General features: G+C 40.8%; 1 protein-coding gene and 1 long non-coding RNA gene across 2 annotated transcripts; both read left to right on the forward strand.

The window, feature by feature from the left end:
- Positions 1 to 6,738: 6,738 nt before the first annotated feature.
- On the forward strand, positions 6,739 to 9,082 carry LOC106563846 (GTPase IMAP family member 9). Its single transcript, XM_014129747.3, has 3 exons — positions 6,739 to 6,919; positions 7,433 to 7,504; positions 7,887 to 9,082. Exons 1-3 carry the CDS (start codon positions 6,892 to 6,894, stop codon positions 8,822 to 8,824), a joined length of 1,038 nt encoding a protein of 345 aa, XP_013985222.3. The 5' UTR covers positions 6,739 to 6,891; the 3' UTR covers positions 8,825 to 9,082.
- Positions 9,083 to 15,724: 6,642 nt separating this feature from the next.
- On the forward strand, positions 15,725 to 19,240 carry LOC145858943 (uncharacterized). The gene is made up of 2 exons (XR_014379328.1): positions 15,725 to 17,711; positions 19,052 to 19,240. It is a non-coding gene; the product is annotated as an uncharacterized LOC145858943 (long non-coding RNA).
- The last annotated feature ends 4,870 nt before the right edge of the window (positions 19,241 to 24,110 follow it).

A 24,110-nucleotide genomic window follows, 5' to 3' on the forward strand; every position in this document is an offset into this window, starting at 1 on the left:
ACTAGTGACTTGGTCTGGGAAACAATTCATCTGTTATAACTAGTGACTTGGTCTGGGAAACAATTCATCTGTTATAACTAGTGACTTGGTAAGGGAAACAATTCATCTGTTATAACTAGTGACTTGGTCTGAGAAACAATTCATCTGTTATAACTAGTGACTTGGTCTGGGAAACAATTAATCTGTTATAACTAGTGACTTGGTCTGAGAAACAATTCATCTGTTATAACTAGTGACTTGGTCTGAGAAACAATTCATCTGTTATAACTAGTGACTTGGTCTGGGAAACAATTCATCTGTTATAACTAGTGACTTGGTCTGGGAAACAATTAATCTGTTATAACTAGTGACTTGGTCTGGGAAACAATTCATCTGTTATAACTAGTGACTTGGTCTGGGAAACAATTCATCTGTTATAACTAGTGACTTGGTCTGGGAAACAATTCATCTGTTATAACTAGTGACTTGGTCTGTGAAACAATTCATCTGTTATAACTAGTGACTTGGTCTGGGAAACAATTCATCTGTTATAACTAGTGACTTGGTCTGGGAAACAATTCATCTGTTATAACTAGTGACTTGGTCTGAGAAACAATTCATCTGTTATAACTAGTGACTTGGTCTGGGAAACAATTCATCTGTTATAACTAGTGACTTGGTCTGGGAAACAATTCATCTGTTATAACTAGTGACTTGGTCTGAGAAACAATTAATCTGTTATAACTAGTGACTTGGTCTGGGAAACAATTAATCTGTTATGACTTGGTCTGAGAAACAATTCATCTGTTATAACTAGTGACTTGGTCTGAGAAACAATTCATCTGTTATAACTAGTGACTTGGTCTGAGAAACAATTCATCTGTTATAACTAGTGACTTGGTCTGGGAAACAATTACTCTGTTATAACTAGTGACTTGGTCTGTGAAACAATTAATCTGTTATAACTAGTGACTTGGTCTGGGAAACAATTCATCTGTTATAACTAGTGACTTGGTCTGAGAAACAATTCATCTGTTATAACTAGTGACTTGGTCTGGGAAACAATTCATCTGTTATAACTAGTGACTTGGTCTGAGAAACAATTCATCTGTTATAACTAGTGACTTGGTCTGGGAAACAATTCATCTGTTATAACTAGTGACTTGGTCTGGGAAACAATTCATCTGTTATAACTAGTGACTTGGTCTGGGAAACAATTCATCTGTTATAACTAGTGACTTGGTCTGTGAAACAATTCATCTGTTATAACTAGTGACTTGGTCTGGGAAACAATTCATCTGTTATAACTAGTGACTTGGTCTGGGAAACAATTCATCTGTTATAACTAGTGATTTGGTAAGGGAAACAATTAATCTGTTATAACTAGTGACTTGGTCTGAGAAACAATTCATCTTATGTATGATGTAATCTTAACAGCCAAAGCAAAATGATCTGAGACTGGCAAAGCAAGTCTACCACACACACACACACACACCTAACCAAGGACATAAAGTGGAAAAAGATCCACTGGTCCTGGTCCTGACTCGTCATAATCACATGATCACATGACCTGCCACCACAAGTGAGACTCTTAACCTGTCGACAGGGGTGGAAAAAGTACCCAATTTGTCATATTTGAGTAATAGTAAAGATACCTTAATAGAAAATGACTCAAGTAAAAGTCACCCAGTAAAAGTCTAAGTATTTGGTTTTAAGTATCAAAAGTAAATGTAATTACAAAAATGTACTTAACTATCAAAAGTAAAAGTAGGAATCATTTCTAATTACTTATATTAAGCAAACCAGTAGGCACAATGTTCATGCTTTTTTAAATTTACAGACAGCCAGGGGTACACTCCAACACTTAGACATCATTTACAGATAGCCAGGGGCACACTCCAACACTCAGACATCATTTACAGATAGCCAGGGGTACACTCCAACACTCAGACATCATTTACAGATAGCCAGGGGTACACTCCAACACTCAGACATCATTTACAGATAGCCAGGGGCACACTCCAACACTCAGACATCATTTACAGATAGCCAGGGGTACACTCCAACACTCAGACATCATTTACAGATAGCCAGGGGCACACTCCAACACTCAGACATCATTTACAGATAGCCAGGGGAACACTCCAACACTCAGACATCATTTACTGATAGCCAGGGGTACACTCCAACACTCAGACATCATTTACAGATAGCCAGGGGTACACTCCAACACTCAGACATCATTTACAGATAGCCAGGGGTACACTCCAACACTCAGACATTATTTACAGATAGCCAGGGGTACACTCCAACACTCAGACATCATTTACAGACAGCCAGGGGAACACTCCAACACTCAGACATCATTTACAGACAGCCAGGGGAACACTCCAACACTCAGACATCATTTACAGATAGCCAGGGGTCCACTCCAACACTCAGACATCATTTACAGATAGCCAGGGGTACACTCCAACACTCAGACATCATTTACAGATAGCCAGGGGTCCACTCCAACACTCAGACATCATTTACAGATAGCCAGGGGTACACTCCAACACTCAGACATCATTTACAGATAGCCAGGGGCACACTCCAACACTCAGACATCATTTACACACAGCCAGGGGTACACTCCAACACTCAGACATCATTTACTGATAGCCAGGGGTACACTCCAACACTCAGACATCATTTACTGATAGCCAGGGGTACACTCCAACACTCAGACATCATTTACAGACAGACAGGGGTACACTCCTACACTCAGACATCATTTACAGACAGACAGGGGTTCACTCCAACACTCAGACATCATTTACAAACTAAGCATTTGTGTTTAGTGAATCCTCCAGATCAAAGGCAGTAGGGCTGACCAGGAATGTCCTCTTGATAAATACGTGAATTGGACCATTTTCCTGTCCTGCTAAGCATTCAAAATGTAACGAGTACTTTTGGGTGTAAGGAGTAAAAAGTACATCATTTTCTTTAGGAATGTAGTGAAGTAAAAGTTGTAAAAAATATTAATATTAATGTAAAGTACAGATACCCCCCAAAAAGTACATTAAGTAGTACTTTAAAGTATTTTTACTTAAGTACTTTGCACCACTGCCTGTCGGACCCCCTGCCAACCCCGCCACTCAGGTACAGTCTGATGACCAAGGCCCCTCCCTCTCCATGAGGCGTGGTCCTAACTCATGATATCCCTCCTCTGCCTCGGGACCTGCTCAGCAGGGGGTAGACAGGGTAGGACATAACTGTTTTATACATGTTTACATGTTCACTGCTTGGGGACTGCAGATGTAAATGATCTGTTAGCTAAATCTGGTGCAACGAATCCCTTCTCACTTCTGAGATTAATGTTCATGTTTTTGTTGTACAGTGGGGGGGAAAAAAATATTTGATCCCCTGCTGATTTTGTATGTTTGCCCACTGACAAAGAAATGATCAGTCTATAATTTTAATGGTAGGTTTATTTGAACAGTGAGAGACAGAATAACAACAATAAAATCTAGAAAAACGCATGTCAAAAATTTTATAAATTGATTTGCATTTTAATGAGGGAAGTAAGTATTTGACCCCCTCTCAATCTATAGCCCATGAGGCCAAAACCAATTTTTTATAAAATCATTTAAAAATAATTATACTTAAAGGGTTCCTAAAATTCAAAATCAAATAGCTAAATGTTTTATGGACCATCTTTAAAAAATGAGACTAAAGATTAAACAAAAGGTATTGCTCTGTTTTGATGTGTTATTGTTTTCAAGTGCAGCCCTTTGGGTGGCAGTGTAGGCAGTTGTATGAGGTTCAAAACATTATTAATGATATATTATATTATTATTATTAAAACACATGATGTTTATTATGACACGTGGAAATAATTAATTGTATTAATGTACCATCCTTATTCTAAAATCAGGGTATTTGTAAGTTCCTTTGTTACCAGTATAACCAGTAAAACTAGTAAACAGTAAAACTGAGGAAAAATAGCTTTTAAGTGTTTTGCTGTCCAGCCAAATATGGTGTACAGGTAGATAAGTGATAATGCCCTGATGCATTATCTTATTATAAAGTCATATTTTATACATATCAACCATGACCACCGATCTGACCTATGACCCCTTAAAATACTGATACTGCACTCTGCCTTGGTATGACCTTAAACAACTATATGGGTAATGCAAAAGCAAAGTGAAGTATCTATATATCTAAATGTGTTGATCCAACTTTCTGGTTGTTTGGAGAATTCTAACTACATTCCAGCTGTATTTAATGTTTTTATGTAGTAATGTTTTAAATGTTGTATTGAAGTTATATTAAACGATTCAATATTTTGTTTGCTATCTTTCTTACCATTATCTGGGTATTTGCGTTTCAATGTGAAACCAACCATAATTTCTCAGCAGGATTGTGCCGTGTTTATAGATCACTGGCTGTCTCATGGTGTCGTGTGTCGTGATCGGGATGGCCTGAACTCGGAGCCTGATGTAATTCAATCTGACCAGACCAGTTCACTCCCTAAAAGAAGACAATGTTGAAATGTAATCCATAAAGAAGAATTGGGATTATGTTTCCAACTATTCTGCCAGAGAATTGCAAATTGTTGTCACACATTTGGTAAATGATGAGTTAAGACCGAAATCAGGCTTGGTAGTATGCGTTTTATCTTGTGACAAAGTGTCCTGGTTCAACTGTATTCCGTTTCAGAGAACATGGAGTGACAAATTTGAAGTAACTACAAAATCCCAGTAAAAACCAAGGTAAACAGCAGTAAGTGAAGTTACTAAGTGAAGTTACTGCAGTCTGGCTTTGTTCCACCATGTTTTGACTGCAGTTAGTCTTGGTATTCTAACAGTTCATTTAACAATGCTGGTTATAAATGTTGTTGAAATTCATCCAAGGACACCTTGACTTGCATTACACTCTCACTGCAGAATAATTTTGTCATTAAGTAATGTGATTTATAGTTAGAGAAAGGATTCCTGTAAACATGCCCTGCTATAAGCAGGAAACAAGTTATGGAGGAACCAGAAATGAGACACTATCTGTTTGATAGTAACCCTGAATGATGAATGTGTGAATTATCTTGTCATCTTTTTAGCTAACCACATTGGAGGTGAATATGAAGTGTTACTTCACCTCCTCCCTGAACGACCAGGGAGACCTTCGGCCTGTACGGCCCTGTCCAGGATGAGGCCAACCTTAAGGCCTCTCTGTCCCAGTACCTGAACATCATCCAGCACAACCTCAATTACCTCGACTAACCGGTGCCCCCGCACATTGACTCTGTACCGGTACCCCCCTGTATGTATATATATATTGTTATTTTACTGCTGCTCTTTAATTATTTGTTACTTTTATCTATTATTTCTGGGGGGTATTTTTCTTAACTGCATTGTTGGTTAAGGGCCTGTAAGTAAGCATTTCTCTGTAAGGTCTACACCTGTTGTATTCGGCGCATGTGACAAATAACATTTGATTTGATTTGACAATGAGATTCCACCTCCAGTGGGCCTCTGCATCGGCCCTGTAGAGCCCTAGCTGGCCCGGGATGTCCGGTCCTGGCTAAGAGGCCTGTGGTGGGGTTCCTGTCTCTGGTGGGGTCAGAGGTCCTGGTGGGGTCAGAGGTCCTGGTGGGGTCAGAGGCTGATTATCTACCAAGCTGCCATGAGACACACGTAGATAGGGTCTGACTCCCAAATGGAACCCTATTCCGTATGTAGTGCACTACTTTTGACCAGGGCCCCATATGTGTCTGGTTAAAAGTAGTGCACTATGTAGTAGGGAATTAGGGTGCCATTTTGGAGGCCGCCAGGTTCACTTGTGGTGGTGGTGTTGATGATGTTGATGAAGGTGGTGGTGATGTTGATGAAGTCTATTCATGAAGCTCTTGCTATGGATTATGCTCACGGCACTTGACCCTAATACCCTCATTTGTCTTTTTGTTGATAGAGGTTTATATAACTCACTGTTCATGAAACTGAACCTGTAGCACTTGAGTCATGTAATGATACATTTTAATGATCTGATGAAATGATTATATCTTTACCTTAGTTTAATACAATGTCTACATAATGAGTCATACTACATACAGTCTTAGAAAAACAGGGTTCCAAAAGGCCTCTTCGGTTGTCACCATAGGAGAATCATTTTTTCTTCCAAGTAGAACCCTCTGTAGAAATGGTTTTACATGGAACCCTAAATGGTTCTACCTGGAACCAAAAGTGTTCTACTTACAACCAAAAAAGGGTTCTTCAAAAGCATTCTGCTATTGGGACAGCCAAAGATCCCTTCTAAGGCACCTTTTATTCTGAGAGTGAACAGATGAAATGCCTATATCTCTACCTTTGTATTTAACTATGTGTTCACACTGAATCACACTATAGCATTTGGCCTCCCTACTACACCTTCCATTTATGTAGACTTTCAAACTAATAAAGTATGTTTCCTTTGAGCCATAACTCATGCTCTCATTGTCAATCATTAACTTTACTGCTACTCATTACATGAAGGCTATGTTCAGAGCTGCAATGTTGAACAAGGTTTGGCAGCTTTGCATGGATCGGTACAGAAACTAAACTCTTCTAGTTTATTGAAACTTTTCTCGTCTGTTTCATAGTCGTTGATAATAGTCCATAACTATGGTCTGGTTTAGGATTTATTGAAGGGTGACTGTTTCATGTAATCTAGTTCATCTCCATATTTTTTCTTGTTGAAATGTAGTTCTACTTCCTCCCTCCAAATGGCAGTGGCTTTGACTGAACAGCAGAGGGAGGGAGTGGTTTTGACTCAACAGCAGAGGGAGGGAGTGACTTTGACTGAACAGCAGAGGGAGGGAGTGGATTTGACTAAACAGCAGAGGGAGGTCATCGTTAACGTGGTGACGGTACCGGGAAAATAAAATCTGACAAAATGGCTTCATCAAGCACAACAAAACCCTGTAAGTTGACTTTATTTAATGATGCCAACAGTACACATACTTACTAGCTATTGTTGTGAACATTTAAATATGTTTTTGAGCACCTCAGTTTACTTCTATAACATCGTCACTCCCAAGTCATTCTACTTTCACTTTCATTTAAGTTGCTGTAAAAAGTGTGTAATAACATGAAGTAGTATAACGACGGGTATTTTTATCTTGGGAGTATGAATATATTCCATCCCCATCTTGGACACAGTTTTTCTATTAGTTAGACAGTCCAGTGGGAATGAATAACCACATCATTGCAGATTAAAGTTATTTGTTCCAAAACCCAGGCAGTATCACTGCAACTGTGAAACTTTATAGGAAGTAGCATACGTAAAACTGAAGAAAAAAACATCACATTGGAAGTTAAACTTTCAAGGTTTTAAATTGACATGAACATGAGCGTATAACAGACAAGAGGATTGAATAACCTGTTAATATTGCAGTATGTATTTTATGTGATGTATTCAATGTGTCATTCTGTAGTGGAGAAGGATGAAGACACAGATAAACAGACTCTGGGTAGAAGAAGAAACTCCAAAAGTGATGGTCCAGACAGTAAGTAGAAAAATATATATTTTTTTGAACGTTTACCAATAGTTTAATCAAATAGTCATAATTTCTTGTGCGTTTGATTATCCACATTTCAATTTGGCAGCCATCTGTATTTACATTCCTTATGGGAGACCCACTACTATGCCAACCATTTTTTATTTAACTAGGCAAGTCAGTTAAAAACAAATTCTTATTTACAATGACGGCCTAGGAACAGTGGGTTAACTGCCTTGTTCAGGGGCAGAACCACAGATTTTTACCTTGTCAGCTCAGGGATTTGATCTAGCAACCTTTCGGTTACTAGTCCAATGCTCTAACCGCTAGGTTACCTGCCACCCCATGATGTAACATCACTCATGTTTTCTCCTTTACTTCTCTCCTGTAGTGTCCATGACCAGGATCGTGCTGGTGGGGAAGACAGGCGCTGGAAAAAGCTCTTCAGGAAACACAATCCTGGGGAGGAGAGCTTTTAGAGATGATCGATCTAGTTCTTCTGTAACTAAGGAGTGTCGTAAGGAGACAGAAGAGATGGCAGGGAGACAGGTCTGGCTAGTGGACACACCAGGATTATTTGACACAAGCCACTCTGACAGTTACTTAGAGACAGAAATCAGTAAATGTATCAACATGACTTCACCTGGTCCCCATGCAGTCGTATTGGTCATGAACGTAGGGCCTTTCACAAAGGAGGAACAGAACGCGGTAAAGAAAATCAGGGTACTGTTTGGAGAAGAAGCTAACAAGTATACCATGATCCTCTTCACCCATGGAGATGAGTTGGGTGAAGGTGGCATAAAGCAGTATGTGAATGAAGCTCAGGATGATCTCCAGACACTTGTGGACCAGTGTGGTGGAAGGTACCATGTTTTTGACAACACAAAGATGGAAAACAGGGGACAAGTTCTGGACTTCTTTGAGAAAATTGACCACATGGTGGCAGTAAACGGTCAAGACCACTACACCAATGACAAATACCAAGAGGTGGAGAGAACGCTTAGTACCAGGGAAGAAGAGTTGAGGAAGCAGTATGAAGAAGAACTGCGGAAGCTACAAGACGAAGAGAAGAAACTGCCTCCCAGATACCAGGAGGAATTGAAGAAACTACAGAGTAAAATTAAGGCACTGAAGCAGTCAACGGAGGAAGAAGAGAAGAAACTGAAAGAACTACAACTCCTGGATCAAAACAAAATCTGGCGAATCATGGAACACAAGCGTTACTATGAGAGGAAGTTGAGGGCTGTGAGGGAGGAAGCAGAGTTAATCCAAGATAACAAAGGGATGTCCACAGAGGTCTATAAGAAGTTACAGGATCTCCATCTCTGAAATAGCTGGTGATTGTGATGGTTGTGTTTATTTCTCCCCACTATTATTTGTGGTCACTTATGAACCCACTCGCTGAATCCACCAGGAACCGTCCCACCCTGATCTGTTTCACCTGTCTTTGTGCTGGTCTCCACCCCCCACCAGGTGTCTCCCATCTCCCATCATTATCCCCCGTGTATTTATTCCCACGGGGGGCCAGTACAATTCACATGAAATTGTACTGGCATGAAATGCATGAAATGAAATGTATGCATTCACTACTGTAAGTCGCTCTGGATAAGAGCGTCTGCTAAATGACTGAAATGTAATGTAAATGTATACCTGCGTTTTCTGTTTGTCTGTTGCCAGTTTCGTATTGTCCCGTCAAGTCCTACCAGCGAGTTCCCGCGTTTCCTGTGCTCTAGTTTTAGTTTTTCTCAGTCTTCCCAGTTCTGACCTTTCTGCCTGTCCTGACCCTGATCCTGCCTGTCGTCCTGTACCTTTCTGCCTGTCCTGATCCTGCCCGTCGTCCTGTACCTTTCTGCCTGTCCTGACCCTGCCCGTCGTCCTGTACCTTTCTGCCTGTCCTGACCCTGATCCTGGCTGTGGTCCTGTACCTTTCTGCCTGTCCTGATCCTGCCCGTCGTCCTGTACCTTTCTGCCTGTCCTGACCCTGATCCTGCCTGTCGTCCTGTACCTTTCTGCCTGTCCTGATCCTGCCCGTCGTCCTGTACCTTTCTGCCTGTCCTGACCCTGATCCTGCCTGTCGTCCTGTACCTTTCTGCCTGTCCTGACCCTGATCCTGCCTGTCGTCCTGTACCTTTCTGCCTGTCCTGATCCTGCCCGTCGTCCTGTACCTTTCTGCCTGTCCTGACCCTGATCCTGCCTGTCGTCCTGTACCTTTCTGCCTGTCCTGACCCTGATCCTGCCTGTCGTCCTGTACCTTTCTGCCTGTCCTGATCCTGCCCGTCGTCCTGTACCTTTCTGCCTGTCCTGACCCTGATCCTGGCTGTGGTCCTGTACCTTTCTGCCTGTCCTGACCCTGATCCTGCCTGTCGTCCTGTACCTTTCTGCCTGTCCTGACCCTGATCCTGGCTGTGGTCCTGTACCTGCCTGACTCTGATTTAGATTTTGACCTTTTTGCCTGACTATAGTAAACTCTGAGACTCGTACTATCTGCCTCCTGTTTCTGCATCTGGCTCTCAGCCTGAGCTTTGATAAGAAACCTTGCTGGTATTGACAACCCAAGCTGGCAACAACAACCCATACAATGTAATTATATGCAGATGATATATGAATATTTGTGTACAATTTTGAACCATCTATCCTTTGACATTTGTTTTCTTGACAATATAAGAAAAAAAATGAAATTGATTACTCAGAGGCTATGCTGCTGGTGATGTTACAGCTCTAACACATTCCACATTTAAAGGGAAACTGACACAATCCTTCACAAAAATGCAACAATCAGGTCTCCATTGTATGGCTAGAATGTGTTCAATTATTGTAATTGCCACAACTTAGGCGATTAAACGGAATTTCAACAGTATCCTCTCAGAGCATTAGCTGTCTTTGTTAAGGCAGGAAAACAACTATATTGTGTCTGAATATAAGTCCCTGGTTGGGGTATTAGACTCTACATTTAACTTGTCCAACTTTAGACGTATGAGAAATAGTCTTAACACACAAGGTTTATATAGATGCTATGATATTTTCTCGCATGATAAGTTGGTCACAAGCAGGAGAAACAATCAAACAAACCATTTCAATTTCTGTAAAAGTGTACATTGAACATTTTTGCTCCAAATATGAATACTCATCAACATTTGTTTAATTCTCAAGAAACAACTTTTTAAAGTTTTTGTACATTTTCAGACTTGAAGCTGCGTTTTGAATGTTTACTTACTTGTTCCACAATCCTTAAGCAGTGAAGTGACTACTTTACTATCTATGAGGTCACATACTAGAGGAGCAGTGAAGTGACTACTTTACTATCTATGAGGTCACATACTAGAGGAGCAGTGAAGTGACTACTTTACTATCTATGTGGTCACATAATAGGGGATCAGTGAATGGAAAGTGTTCCGTTCCCGTGTGTAGAACCAACTTACAGAAAAGTTAAAATGTGTGGCTTAACTCTTCTTCAACTGCATTGTTGGTTAAGGGCCTGTAAGTAAGCATTTACATTACATCATTACATTTTAGTCATTTAGCAGACGCTCTTATCCAGAGCGACTTACAGTAGTGAATGCATACATTTCATGCATTATTTGTAATTTTTTTTGTACTGGCCCCCGTGGGAATCGAACCCACAACCCTGGCGTTGCACACACTATGCTGGCGTTGGAAACACCATGCTCTACCAACTGAGCCACAGGGAAGGCCCACAGTAAAGTCTACACTTGTTGTATTCGGTGCATGTGACAAATAAAGTTTGATTTGATTAGTGTCGGTGGTTTACACAGTGAAAAGCTGGTTAAAACAACAGCAGGTTTGGAGCCACTTATAAACCTTTTCGTTGCTGTTTTAACCTGTTGGGGCTACAGGTTAGCAATGAACCCCGTTCGTGTCTCAATACTGCCCCCGAGCCCCAACAGGTTTTAACTGTGTTTTAACAACTCATAGCTTCAATAGCAATGTGTCACATGATTCTTATGTGCAATGTCTTGACTTCTGTGTGGAAATGTATCTGTATGTCCTGATCTCTGTTTTATTAATACATTTTAATCTTTTTTTTTTAAAGGTCTTATGTTTGTATGTTTTCTGTTCGTATATAATGTTTTTCTTGTTTATATGTTTACCTGCCCGGGGACTGCAGATGGAAATGAGCTGTTGGCTAAATTTGGTAGAACACATCTTTTCTCAAGTGTACTGATACTTCTTTTTTTGTTGTACGTTGTCCCTGTTCAAATAAACGACGCTGGGCCAATTGTGCGCCGCCCTATGGAACTTCAGTGATACAGATTAAATCCAAACCTTAGAATCAACTCTTTATTTGAGACATGAGTCCTTCATTCAGAGATGTCTCTGACCTTACAGCTATAACGGAATGCTTTTCTTTACTGACTATTGTCCCCATAGGGAACGTCATGTTCACATTTAAAATATGTTAAAGGTCAAGAACCTATAGAAACATTTATTAACAGTACAAATTCATAACAATTGACATACAGTAGGTTATATTTGGTATGATAACCAGCCTTCTGGTCTTAATGAATGGATGACAACCAGCCTTCTGGTCTTAATGAATGGATGGATGACAACCAGCCTTCTGGTCTTAATGAATGGATGGATGACGACCAGCCTTCTGGTCTTAATGAATGGATGACAACCAGCCTTCTGGTCTTAATGAATGGATGACGACCAGCCTTCTGGTCTTAATGAATGGATGACAACCAGCCTTCTGGTCTTAATGAATGGATGACAACCAGCCTTCTGGTCTTAATGAATGGATGACAACCAGCCTTCTGGTCTTAATGAATGGATGACAACCAGCCTTCTGGTCTTAATGAATGGATGACAACCAGCCTTCTGGTCTTAATGAATGGATGACAACCAGCCTTCTGGTCTTAATGAATGGATGACAACTGACTGCCAACCATTGAGTCAGACATGTATTTTGCAAGCTGTGCATCACTTATCTCCACTGGCTGAGATACACCATTTACCATCACATCTGATGTGATCTAGATGTTAATAGCAGAATTCTGTCCATTTTATATATGAAACCAAAGCATTTCTATCTGCTCAGTGCTTTAGTTGCAGTGGTCATGGGAGGTAATTGTGTATGGAGCAAAGGCCCTGTGAATGTAACAGAGTTTATAAGGGGTTCTCTGATAGGGGTGTTAGCTGAGGCAATGGGAGCTGGATCATACACACTTTTAGACATAGCCTGGGGACAGATTTTAACATGGGTTGGAAGGTCTACTATAAGTACTGAGATCCACACTGGGAAATCAGTTGGAACAGCAATGGGTTTCATAGGAGCAGCAGCAGTTGGTGGATTGACAGGAAGGTGGTGTTAGGAGGATTATCAGGGTTGTTAGGAGGAGTTGGTGTGATGGCGTTAAGAAATATATTCAAAGACTAGAAAAAGCAGTTATTTCCCTGTGATGCACTTTTGAACTACAGATCCACTTCCTGTCTCTCTATGGGAGGAGCTCTGATTGGGCAGTTAGAACATGCACAGTAGATAGGAATGCATCTTCCTATGAATCCCCTCTTCATAATGATGTCATTCTATATTAAAATACCCTTTTATAAAATGGTGTCAAGGTGAACAAGACAGAGATATGTGTGAGAGGAGAGTACATATCATTCTCTATTTCATATAGACCAGTATAACATTTAACTTCATATGGTATTTTACAGTCTTGGTTATAATGCTCTATGAACAGCAAAATGTTTGTGAGCAGGTATTAGTGAATAAACTGCATTACAATGTATTATGCATAGCTCATAAGGAGTTAATAAATTAGCTTATAATGCATTATGAAAAGTTTATTCATAGGAAGTGTTGCCAACAAAAATATTTTGTCACACAGCGGATAGGTGCAGTGAAATGAGTTGTTTAACAGGGTCACCCTCCTGGAGCAAATTAGGGTTTAATGCCTTGCTCAAGGACACATTGGCAGATGTTTCACCTTGACAGCTCAGGTTGCTGGCCCAACGCTCTAACCGCTAGGCTACCTGCCACCCTATCTTTGGTGTTAACTCTTCTACAGTCTACCATCTTATTCTTAATCATTCTATAACATCAAAACACTCCCTCCACATACTCTGTTTATAGACCAACAACTGTTGGGGCTGGTCCACTATTACTAAATGTAATGATTTGGTCTGCATGTGAGAGGGGTGTTGAATACTGCAGTCATGTTGCATAGCTGGTAATGGACAGTATTTCAAACTGCATTTTACAATCTTGAAATAAACTCAACTAAACTGCAGTTTTTTCTGTTCTTAACAATGGCAAGAATCATATCTATCCAGGTTCATTACTCTGTAAAAAACACAAGTGTGTAATTTTGGGAGGCATGTATTATATAACAAAGTTGTCAAGGAAACCAGTTTGTCTACTTCATAGGCCTCACTCCTCACATTTGTTGAATGTCAACAGTGAGATATGTGGAAATGTAAGTCTCACTGTGCTTTGTTCACTTGTACAGAAATATGTAGACATCAGATATAAATGTAAGTCTCACTGTGCTTTGTTCACTTGTACAGAAAGACGCAGACATCAGATAAATGAAACCTTGACCTCACCTGATGTGTTTGTGGTTTATTATGTGCTCTCTATCAAAGGGTTTATATGATTTTATACATTTATGACCCATGAGAGGACAAACAGTACTAACAGGCTGATAACCAATGATGTTGAATGTAAGGTATGTATCATTTATCTCCACTGCTGAGAGACTCCATTTACCATCACATCTGATGTGATACTGATGTTAATGGAAGAGTTCTGATCTGGAGATAAAATATGTGAAGTATGTGGGACTAATAATGATACTGTTTTAGACTTTAGAATAACAGGTCATTCGTTCGCACACTGAGACATTAATATTCATGCCTCAGACAATGTAGTAAAACACATCAGATCTGCCATTTTGTGGAAAGAATAGAACTCAACACAGAGTTAGAATTGGACCAATCAGGAACACCAGATCAGATATTGGTATTCAAGGTGAATGTACCCAGGTGTCTGCTCTACCTTCACAAACACCGAATATAATAGATTTGGAACTTTGTTGTCCATCTATCATTAAAAATGGTAATGTGTATTTTTCAATTCCTAACCCTCCTCATATAACACACACGAGAGCAGTACAATGTCGGCTGCAGACCAGCACCCCTGAAGCAGTTACAGTATGTGCCTTGCTCAAGGGCACAACAGCAGTAGGCAGCACTTGATATTCTGACACCAGCAGCCCTCAAGTTGCCGGCTCACTTCTGGATTTTCCAGAGCAGCACTGGGAGTCGAACCAACAACCTGCAAATCAAGGCCAGGTGCAGAATCACTAATTGGGATGTAAGGTGATTTGTGTCAGTGATATGACTTAAACATACCAGCAGTACATGTATAGGTATGGAAACTAACATGTCATCTCATACTCACAGCTGTGATGTGACTTGGTATTTTTACCTTCATTCTATCCCTTCCTTCTTGAATAGCAGTTTGAACCTTGTATTCTGGTTGTGTACAAAATGAAATCCTAGTCTTAAATATTCCAGCAAAAGATGTAAATTGTTTCTGAGAAATCTTCTTATTGCATGAACTACATACAGCTAACTGACCCTAGAGATGCTGACCAGCTGACAGATACAGACCTAACCACACACACTAAAACAATAATAAACATTATATGCAGTCTTCCCTCCTTCTGCTTCTCAACCAGTAGATGTCAGTAGAGATCTTCATAACAACCTTTGTTCTGTCAGTGAAACAGCAGTGGAAATTCAGACAGTAATCGTTGTACAAAACATTTCCTCCCTCTGTCTCTCTCCACCCCTCCTCTTCCTCTTCCTGTCTCTCTCTCCCATGTGGACCACATTATACACCAGCAGCCATGTAGCAGGTGTTGACACTGTAAAACCTATAAATGATTAGTTAATGTTGTTTGTCTTTGTGTTGATGGAGCTGTATATAATTCCCCATTATTCATACAAACTGAACCTGCAGAACTGGTGTCATGTATTTCAGTCTGAAGTTTATTTATGTCTAAAAATAACTGATAAACCTTTATTTAAAAATAAACTTGTTTAATTTGGTAACATAATGATTGATTTAAATGACCTGATGTAGATGTTATACAGATGAAATGCTTATATACCATTGTATTATACCATGTGTACATTGGGTCATACTGTATCATATAGACTCCCATTAACGTAGACTGTGTACAGAACAAACTAATAAAGTATGTTCCCTTTGAGCCATAACTCTGTCAATCATTTACTTTACTGTTGTTAGCTAGTCTTTATATCAAGGTTACCTTCAAAGCTGCAGTCTTGAACAAGGTTTGGCAGCATTGAATATGTACAGTAACTATAGCTCTTCTAGTTTATTGAAGAAAATATAAGTGTCTGTTTCATAGTCCTTGATAATAGTCCATAACTATGGTCTGGTTTAGGATTTATTGAAGGGTGACTGTTTCATGTAATCTCGTTCATCTCAATATTTTTTCTGTGATTCTTTTTAAAATGTAGTTCTACTTCCTCCCTCCAAATGGGCGTGGCTTTGACTGAACAGCAGAGGGAGGGAGTCCGGAATGTAGGAAAGGTACAGGGAAATTCAAACGATGACAAATGGCTTCATCAAGCTATACAAAACCCTGTAAATTGACTGAGTTTATTGATTCAAGTAGTACACATATTTACTAGCTATTGTTATGAACATTTAAATATGTTTTTGAGCACCTCAGTTTAGTTATATAACATCATGTGCCCTCAGGCCTGGAGGGAAGCAAAAGTTATTCCCCTACTTAAGAATAGTAAAGCCCCCTTAACTGGCTCAAATAGCTGACCAATCAGCCTGTTAGCAACCCTTAGTAAACTTTTGGAAAAAATACTATTTTCCCAGGAGAAAGAGATAGAAAAGCTATCGCGGAAGGAGATCGGGGTGCCTTGTGAGGATCCGCTGACGAGTGGCTAATCTGCCGTTACCATCGGTACTATCGGCCAACATACAAGCGCTGGATAATGATTTGGACGAACTGTATATCCTACCAACGGTACATTAAAAACTGTAATATCTTATGTTTCACTGAGTCGTGGCTGAACGATGACATGAATAACATACAGCTGGTATTACACTGTATCGGCAGGATAGAACAGTAGCCTCTGGTAAGACATGAATAACATACAGCTGGTTATACACTGTATCAGCAGTATAGAACAGTAGCCTCTGGTAAGACATGTATAACATACAGCTGGTTATACACTGTATCAGCAGTATAGAACAGTAGCCTCTGGTAAGACATGTATAACATACAGCTGGTTATACACTGTATCAGCAGTATAGAACAGTAGCCTCTGGTAAGACATGTATAACATACAGCTGGTATTACACTGTATCAGCAGTATAGAACAGTAGCCTCTGGTAAGACATGTATAACATACAGCTGGTATTACACTGTATCAGCAGGATAGAACAGTAGCCTCTGGTAAGACATGTATAACATACAGCTGGTTATACACTGTATCAGCAGGATAGAACAGTAGCCTCTGGTAAGACATGTATAACATACAGCTGGTATTACACTGTATCAGCAGGATAGAACAGTAGCCTCTGGTAAGACATGTATAACATACAGCTGGTATTACACTGTATCAGCAGGATAGAACAGTAGCCTCTGGTAAGACATGTATAACATACAGCTGGTATTACACTGTATCAGCAGGATAGAACAGTTGTCACGTCCTGGCCAGTATAAGGGTTAATTGTTATTGTAGTTTGGTCAGGACGTGGCAGAGGGTATTTGTTGTATGTGGTTCGGGGTGGTGTGTTTGTTGTAGGGGATTTGATTTATATATTCCGGGGGTTTTTGGGCACTGTTCCTTGTTTATGTATTTCTATGTTGATCTAGTTGGTTGTATGTCTATGTTTGGTTAATTGGGGTTGGGACTCTCAATTGAAGGCAGGTGTTGTCTATTTGCCTTTGATTGAGAGTCCCATATATTAGGGTGAGTTTGTCTTTTGTGGGAGATTGTTTTTGCACTGCGTTTTTGGATAGCCTGCAAAACTGTTGCACTGTCGTTGTTTATTGTTTTTGTATAGTGTTCACGTTAGCAATTCATTAAATTCAAAGATGAACACAACCTCCTCTGCGTATTGGTCTACCTTGTCAGATGAGGACTTCTCTCTTTCTTCAGAAGACGAAGACAACTGTGACAACAGTAGCCTCTGGTAAGACATGAATAACATACAGCTGGTATTACACTGTATCAGCAGGATAGAACAGTAGCCTCTGGTAATACACGGGGTGGCGGTCTATGTTAATTTGTAAACAACAGCTGGTGCACGATATCTAAGGAAGTCTCGAGGTTTTGCTCGCCTGAGGTAGAGTATCTCAAGATAAGCTGTAGACCACACTATCTACCTAGAGAGTTTTCATCTGTATTTTTTGTAGCTGATTTACATACCACCACAGACCGATGATGACACTAAATTAGCTGTATACCGCCATAAGCAAACAGGAAAACGCTCATCCAGATGCGGCGTCCTAGTGGCCGGGGACTTTAATGCAGGGAAACTTAAATCAGTTTTACCAAATTTCTATCAGCATGTTAAATGTACAACCAGAGGGAAAATAACTCTGGACCACCTGTACTCCACACACAGAGACGCATACAAAGCTCTCCCTCGCCCTCCATTTGGTAAATCTGACCATAATTCTATCCTCCTGATTGCTGCTTACAAGCAAAATGTTAACACCTTGTAGAGTCCATGTCCTGACGAATTGAGGCTTTTCTGAGGGCAACTCAATATTAGGAAGGTGTTCTTAATGTTTTGTTAACTCAGTATATTTGTATGTTATGTAGCTACAGTATGTATGTTTTGTATGTTATGAATTATGCTTGGCTTATTTCAATACTCAATTCCAGATAAACAACAGTGCACTGCACCTAACTATGCACAGCAAATATGTACTGCATGATCAAAAATTGTAATTGTAGAAAGAGTCAGTTCAGAATTAGAAATTGGGTAGATGTGTGTAAACTCATTTAGCACACTACGTAATGGATGTGTTTCAGTGCAGACACTAGATTAAAAACATCAGTTTGATGTTATTTTTTCCAAGTGTACTGTGAATATAGCCAACAAGTCAATCAACCTGTATTTTGTCTTTGATTATGAAGAACATACTTTCTTACCTTACAATTTATCACTTTGTAATTGTGAGGTCTCTGTATTTATTTTCTTCCAGACATACACAGACATCCTTGCAGCTGCAATTGTCTATTATTGAATTGTGTTTTAATAAACATGTTATTCAACATTGTGTTGGGTGTAATTACACTGATAGATCTAATGAACATTGGATAAGCAACACTGAACTGCACTGGTTGGGCATGACTGTCACACCCTGATCTGTTTCACCTGTCCTTGTGATTGTCTCCACCCCTTCCAGGTGTCGCTTATTTTCCCCAGTGTTTCCTGTCTCTCTGAGCCAGTTTGTCCTGTATGTTTCAAAGTCAACCAGCGTTATTACCGTTCTCCTGCTTTTTACATTCTCCTTTTTCTAGTCCTCCTGGTTTTGACCCTTGCCTGTTTCTGGACTTTGTGCCCGCCTGCCTGACCATTCTGCCTGCCTTGACCACGAGCCTGTCTGCCACTCTGTACCTCCTGGACTCTGATCTGGTTTTGACCTTTTGCCTGTCCACGACCATTCTCTTGCCTACCCCTTTGGATTAATAAACATTGTAAGACTCCAACCATCTGCCTCCTGTGTCTGCATTTGGGTTTCGCCTTGTGCCTTGATAGTAATGGATAGAAGTAGTCACTACAAACCTTACATCAAAGTTGCCTGAAGCTGAATGGAAAGGGCTATGCCCTGACCAGTTCTTCAGAAGAAAATCCTTGTCTCTAATTTACACAAGGTTGGTTAACTTACCGGTGTGGAACGAAAACAAACATTCTACACATCTATAAACTACCTTTTTACATTTTCTTGCAACCATGGTGTTCCTTTTTACATAAGAGTATACTGTCGGGGCGGCAGGTAGCCTAGTGGTTAGAGCGTTGGGTCAGTAACCGAAAGGTTGGTGGATTGAATCCCCGAGCTGACAAAGTAAAAATCTGGCGTTCTGCCCCTGAACAAGGAAGTTAATAACCCACTGTTCCTAGGCCGTCATAGTACAGTTGAGGTCGGAAGTTTACATACACCTTAGTCAAATACATTTAAACTGAGTTTTTCACAATTACTGACATTTAATCCTAGTAAAAATTCACTGTCTTAGGTCAGTTAGGATCACCACTTTAATTTAAGAATGTGAAATGTCAGAATAATAAGTGATTTATTTCAGCTTTTATTTCTTTCATCACATTCCCAGTGGGTCAGAAGTTTACATACACTTAATTAGTATTTGGTAGCATTGCCTTTAAATTATTTAACTTGGGTCAAACATTTTGGGTAGCCTTCCACGAGCTTCCCACAATAAGTTGGGTGAATTTTGTCCCATTCCTCCTGACAGAGCTGGTGTAACTGAGTCAGGTTTGTAGGCCTACTTGCTCGCACACACTTTTTCAGTTCGGCCCACAAATTTTCTATAGGATTGAGGTCAGGGCTTTGATGACTTTGTTGTTCTTAAGCCATTTTGCAACAACTTTGGAAGTATGATTGGGGTCATTGTCCATTTGGAAGACCCATTTGCGACCAAGCTTTAACTTCCTGACTGATGTCTTGAGATGTTGCTTCAATATATCCACATAATTTTCCTGCCTCGTGATTCCACCTATTTTGTGAAGTGCACCAGTCCCTCCTTGTCACGACCGTCAAAGGGAGTAGACCAAGGCGCAGCGGGTATGTGAATGCTCATTTTATTTAACTCAAAACAAAACAAGAAAACGATGAACGGACGACAAACAGTCTTGTAGGCTCACACAGCAGTACAAAGAACAACCTCCCACCATTCCCCTAACAAACATATTCCTAATTATAGGACCTTCAATCAGAGGCAACGAGAAACAGCTGCCTCCAATTGAAGGCCCAACCCCAATTAACTAAACATAGAAATACAACCCTAGAACAAAAATAGAAATATACAAACAGACCATAGACCAAAACCCCAGAAACATAAATCAAACACCCCTCTACATAAACACACACCCCGAACCATATAAAACAAATACCCCCCTGCCACGTCCTGACCAAACTACAATAACAAATAACCCCTTTACTGGTCAGAACGTGACACTCCTGCAGCAAAGCACCCCCACAACATGATGCTGCCACCTCCGTGCTTCACGGTTGGGATAGTGTTCTTCAGCTTGCAAGCCTCCCCCTTTTTCCTCCAAACATAATGATGGTCATTATGGCCAAACAGTTATATTTTTCTTTCATCAGACCAGAGGACATTTCTCCAAAAAGTACAATCTTTGTCCCCATGTGCAGTTGCAAACCGTAGTCTGGCTTTTTTAGGGCGGTTTTGGAGCAGTGGCTTCTTCCTTGCTGAGCGGCTTTTCAGGTTATGTCGATATAGGGCTCGTTTTACTATGGATATAGATACTTTTGTACCTGTTTCCTCCAGCATTTTCCCAAGGTCCTTTGCTGTTGTTCTGGGATTGATTTGTACTTTTCGCACCAAAGTACGTTCATCTCTAGGAGACAGAACTTGTCTCCTTCCTGAGCGGTATGATTGCTGCGTGGTCCCATGGTGTTTATACTTGTGTATTATTGTTTGTACAGATGAACGTGGTACCTTCAGGTGTTTGGAAATTGCTCCCAAGGATGAACCAGACTTGTGGAGGTCTACAATTTTTTTCTGAGGTCTTGGCTGATTTCTTTTGATTTTCCCATGATGTCAAGCAAAGAGGCACTGAGTTTGAAGGTAGGCCTTGAAATAAATCCACAGGTACACCTCCAATTGATTCAAATGATGTCAATTAGCATATCAGAAGCTTTTAAAGCCATGACATCATTTTCTGGAATTTCCCATGCTGTTTAAAGGCACAGTCAACTTCTGACCCACTGGAATTGTGATACAGTGAAATATTCTGTCTGTAAACAATTGTTGGAAAAATGACTTGTACTAGCTGTGCCAGTCATGGTTATCTTGTCTCCTCTACTCCCATCGTAGATCCATGGGATGAACTGCCCTCAGACAGACACAACGTTGTTGTAGAACAGACTACAGTAGCTGCAAATTATTTGAAACGACACTATCAGGGGGATATTTCATTGCAGAAGTTGTTAGAAAACTCCAAGTCAACTCTGTGCTTGGCACGACAGATTTAGTCACATTTACCTTACCGCTGTAGGGAACTTTAACTTTTATGCAAACTGAACTGTATATACATGTACATTATCAACATTTTTGACTGGGAAGCAATTTTTTTTAAGCCAGAAGTTTACAGGTTTGTTGACATAACATAAAATACATGACTTTCCATAACTCCAGCTGGTTGATAATGTTGGGAGTGCTGTGTGTTCTCATAGCACAGGTGGCACAGAAATATTTATCTGAGCCACAATCCCCACAGCGCCACAGCTCAGCCTCCTCCAAAGCTCTACATGATGGCGTTGGAAGGAAGATATTTCAGCTCCACTGCAGGCAGGTGGAGTAGCTCCCTCAACCCCTTCCAGGTCTCAACATCGGCTGCCTTCCTTTTTTTGATGCTGGTGGAGGAGGTGCATCACTGCAGCTGGGCACAACTTCTGCTGCAGAGGGAATCGGCTCTGTTCTCCCAGTACTCTCTAGAGAGCAGTGACAGCTGTTACAGAGTGGACTATCCTGGTTAAATTACCTTTAACAGAACTGAACAGAGCAACTTTCTCACCGATCCAAGTTGATGGCAGGGGTGTACATGCTATCGCGCCTATAGTCAGGTCTCTGTAATCCAGCGTGGATCTCTTTCTTCTGGTTATATGAATTGTGTAAGTATTGCTTAGAGAGAGTTTAAATCCATGTGAGAAAGTGTATTAGTGCTCACTTCGGGAAAAGTATAGAGATTTAAGAAACAGGAACAGGAGACACAACCAAAGAAATTTGATGCATCCTAAAACCAAAAACAGGAAATTACACCATGCCATGGTTCCCGGGAATTTAAGCCAAAAAGACTTCCAATGCAAAATTGTAAATTCTTTAAAATGTATTATATATTCAGATCGTATTGCACTACAGAAATGTTCTTCCCTACTGTGGGTCATGTTAGCGGGCTATCCCGGGGTAAAAACACCATAACATTAGCTTTGTAAATCACAGTTTAAAAAAGAATGTGATTTACGTACCTTTGACGAAGGGAAAGGACGTCAGAAGATCTTCTTCTAGTTTTATTTAAACACACAATAAAAATGGTCATTACCGCCACCAACGTATGCGGGTTGTAACGACGCAATCACTCTGCCCTATCCCATCTGGACAAGAGGAATACCTATGTAAGAATGCTGTTCATCGACTACAGCTCAGCATTTAACACCATAGTACCCTCCAAACTCGTCATTAAGCTCGAGACCCTGGGTCTCGACCCCGCCCTGTGCAACTGGGTCCTGGACTTCCTGACGGGCTGCCCCCAGGTGGTGAAGGTAGGAAACAACATATCCACCCCGCTGATCCTCAACACGGGGCCCACAAGGGTGCGTTCTCAACGCTCTCCTGTACTCCCTGTTCACCCACGACTGCGTGGCCAATCACACCTCCAACTCAATCATCAAGTTTGCAGACGACACTACAGTGGTAGGCTTGATTACCAACAACAACGAGACGGCCTACAGGGAGAAGGTGAGGGCCCTCGTAGTGTGGTGTCAGGAAAATAACCTCTCACTCAATGTCAACAAAACAAAGGAGATGATCGTGGACTTCAGGAAACAGCAGAGGGAGCAGCCCCCTATCCACATTGACGGGATAGTGGTGGAGAAGGTGGAAAGTTTTAAGTTCCTCGGTGTACACATAACGGACAAACTGAAATGCTCCACCCACACAGACAGCATGGTGAAGAAGGCCCAACAGCGCCTCTGCAACCTCAGGAGGCTGAAGAAATTTGGCTTGTCACCAAAAACACACAAACTTTTACAGATGCACAATCGAGAGCATCCTGTCGGGCTGTATCACCGCCTGGTACGGCAGCTGCTCCGCCCATAACCGTAAGGCTCTCCAGAGGGTAGTGAGGTCTGCACAACGCATCACCGGGGGCAAACTACCTGCCCTCCAGGACACCTACACCACCCGATGTCACAGGAAGACTAAAAAGATCATCAAGGACAACAACCACCAGAGCCACTGCCTATTCACCCCGCTATCATCCAGAAGGCGAGGTCAGTACAGGTGCATCAAAGCTGGGACCGAGAGAATGAAAAACAGCTTCTATCTCAAGGCCATCAGACTGTTAAACAGCCATCACTAACATTGAGTGGCTGCTGCCAAAATACTGACTCAACTCCAGCCACTTTTAATAATGGAAAAATGTATGTAATAAATGTATCACTAGCCACTTTAAACAATGTCATTTTATATAATGTTTACATAGCCTACATTACTCATCTCATATGTATATACTGTACTCTATACCATCCACTGCATCTTGCCTATGCCACACGGCCATCCATATACTTATATGTACATATTCTCATTCATCCCTTACACTTGT

Source organism: Salmo salar, chromosome 11 (genome assembly GCF_965601325.2).
Source record: "Salmo salar chromosome 11, fSalSal1, whole genome shotgun sequence".
Taxonomy (NCBI): Eukaryota; Metazoa; Chordata; class Actinopteri; order Salmoniformes; family Salmonidae; genus Salmo; species Salmo salar.

Bases quoted from the DNA above. Each gene is read 5' to 3' on its own strand.
- LOC106563846 (XM_014129747.3), top strand. From the start codon at position 6,892: ATGGCTTCATCAAGCACAACAAAACCCT. The intron at 6,920-7,432 runs GTAAGTTGACTT...GTCATTCTGTAG, and splicing joins ATCAAGCACAACAAAACCCT to TGGAGAAGGATGAAGACACA. The intron at 7,505-7,886 runs GTAAGTAGAAAA...TCTCTCCTGTAG, and splicing joins CAAAAGTGATGGTCCAGACA to TGTCCATGACCAGGATCGTG.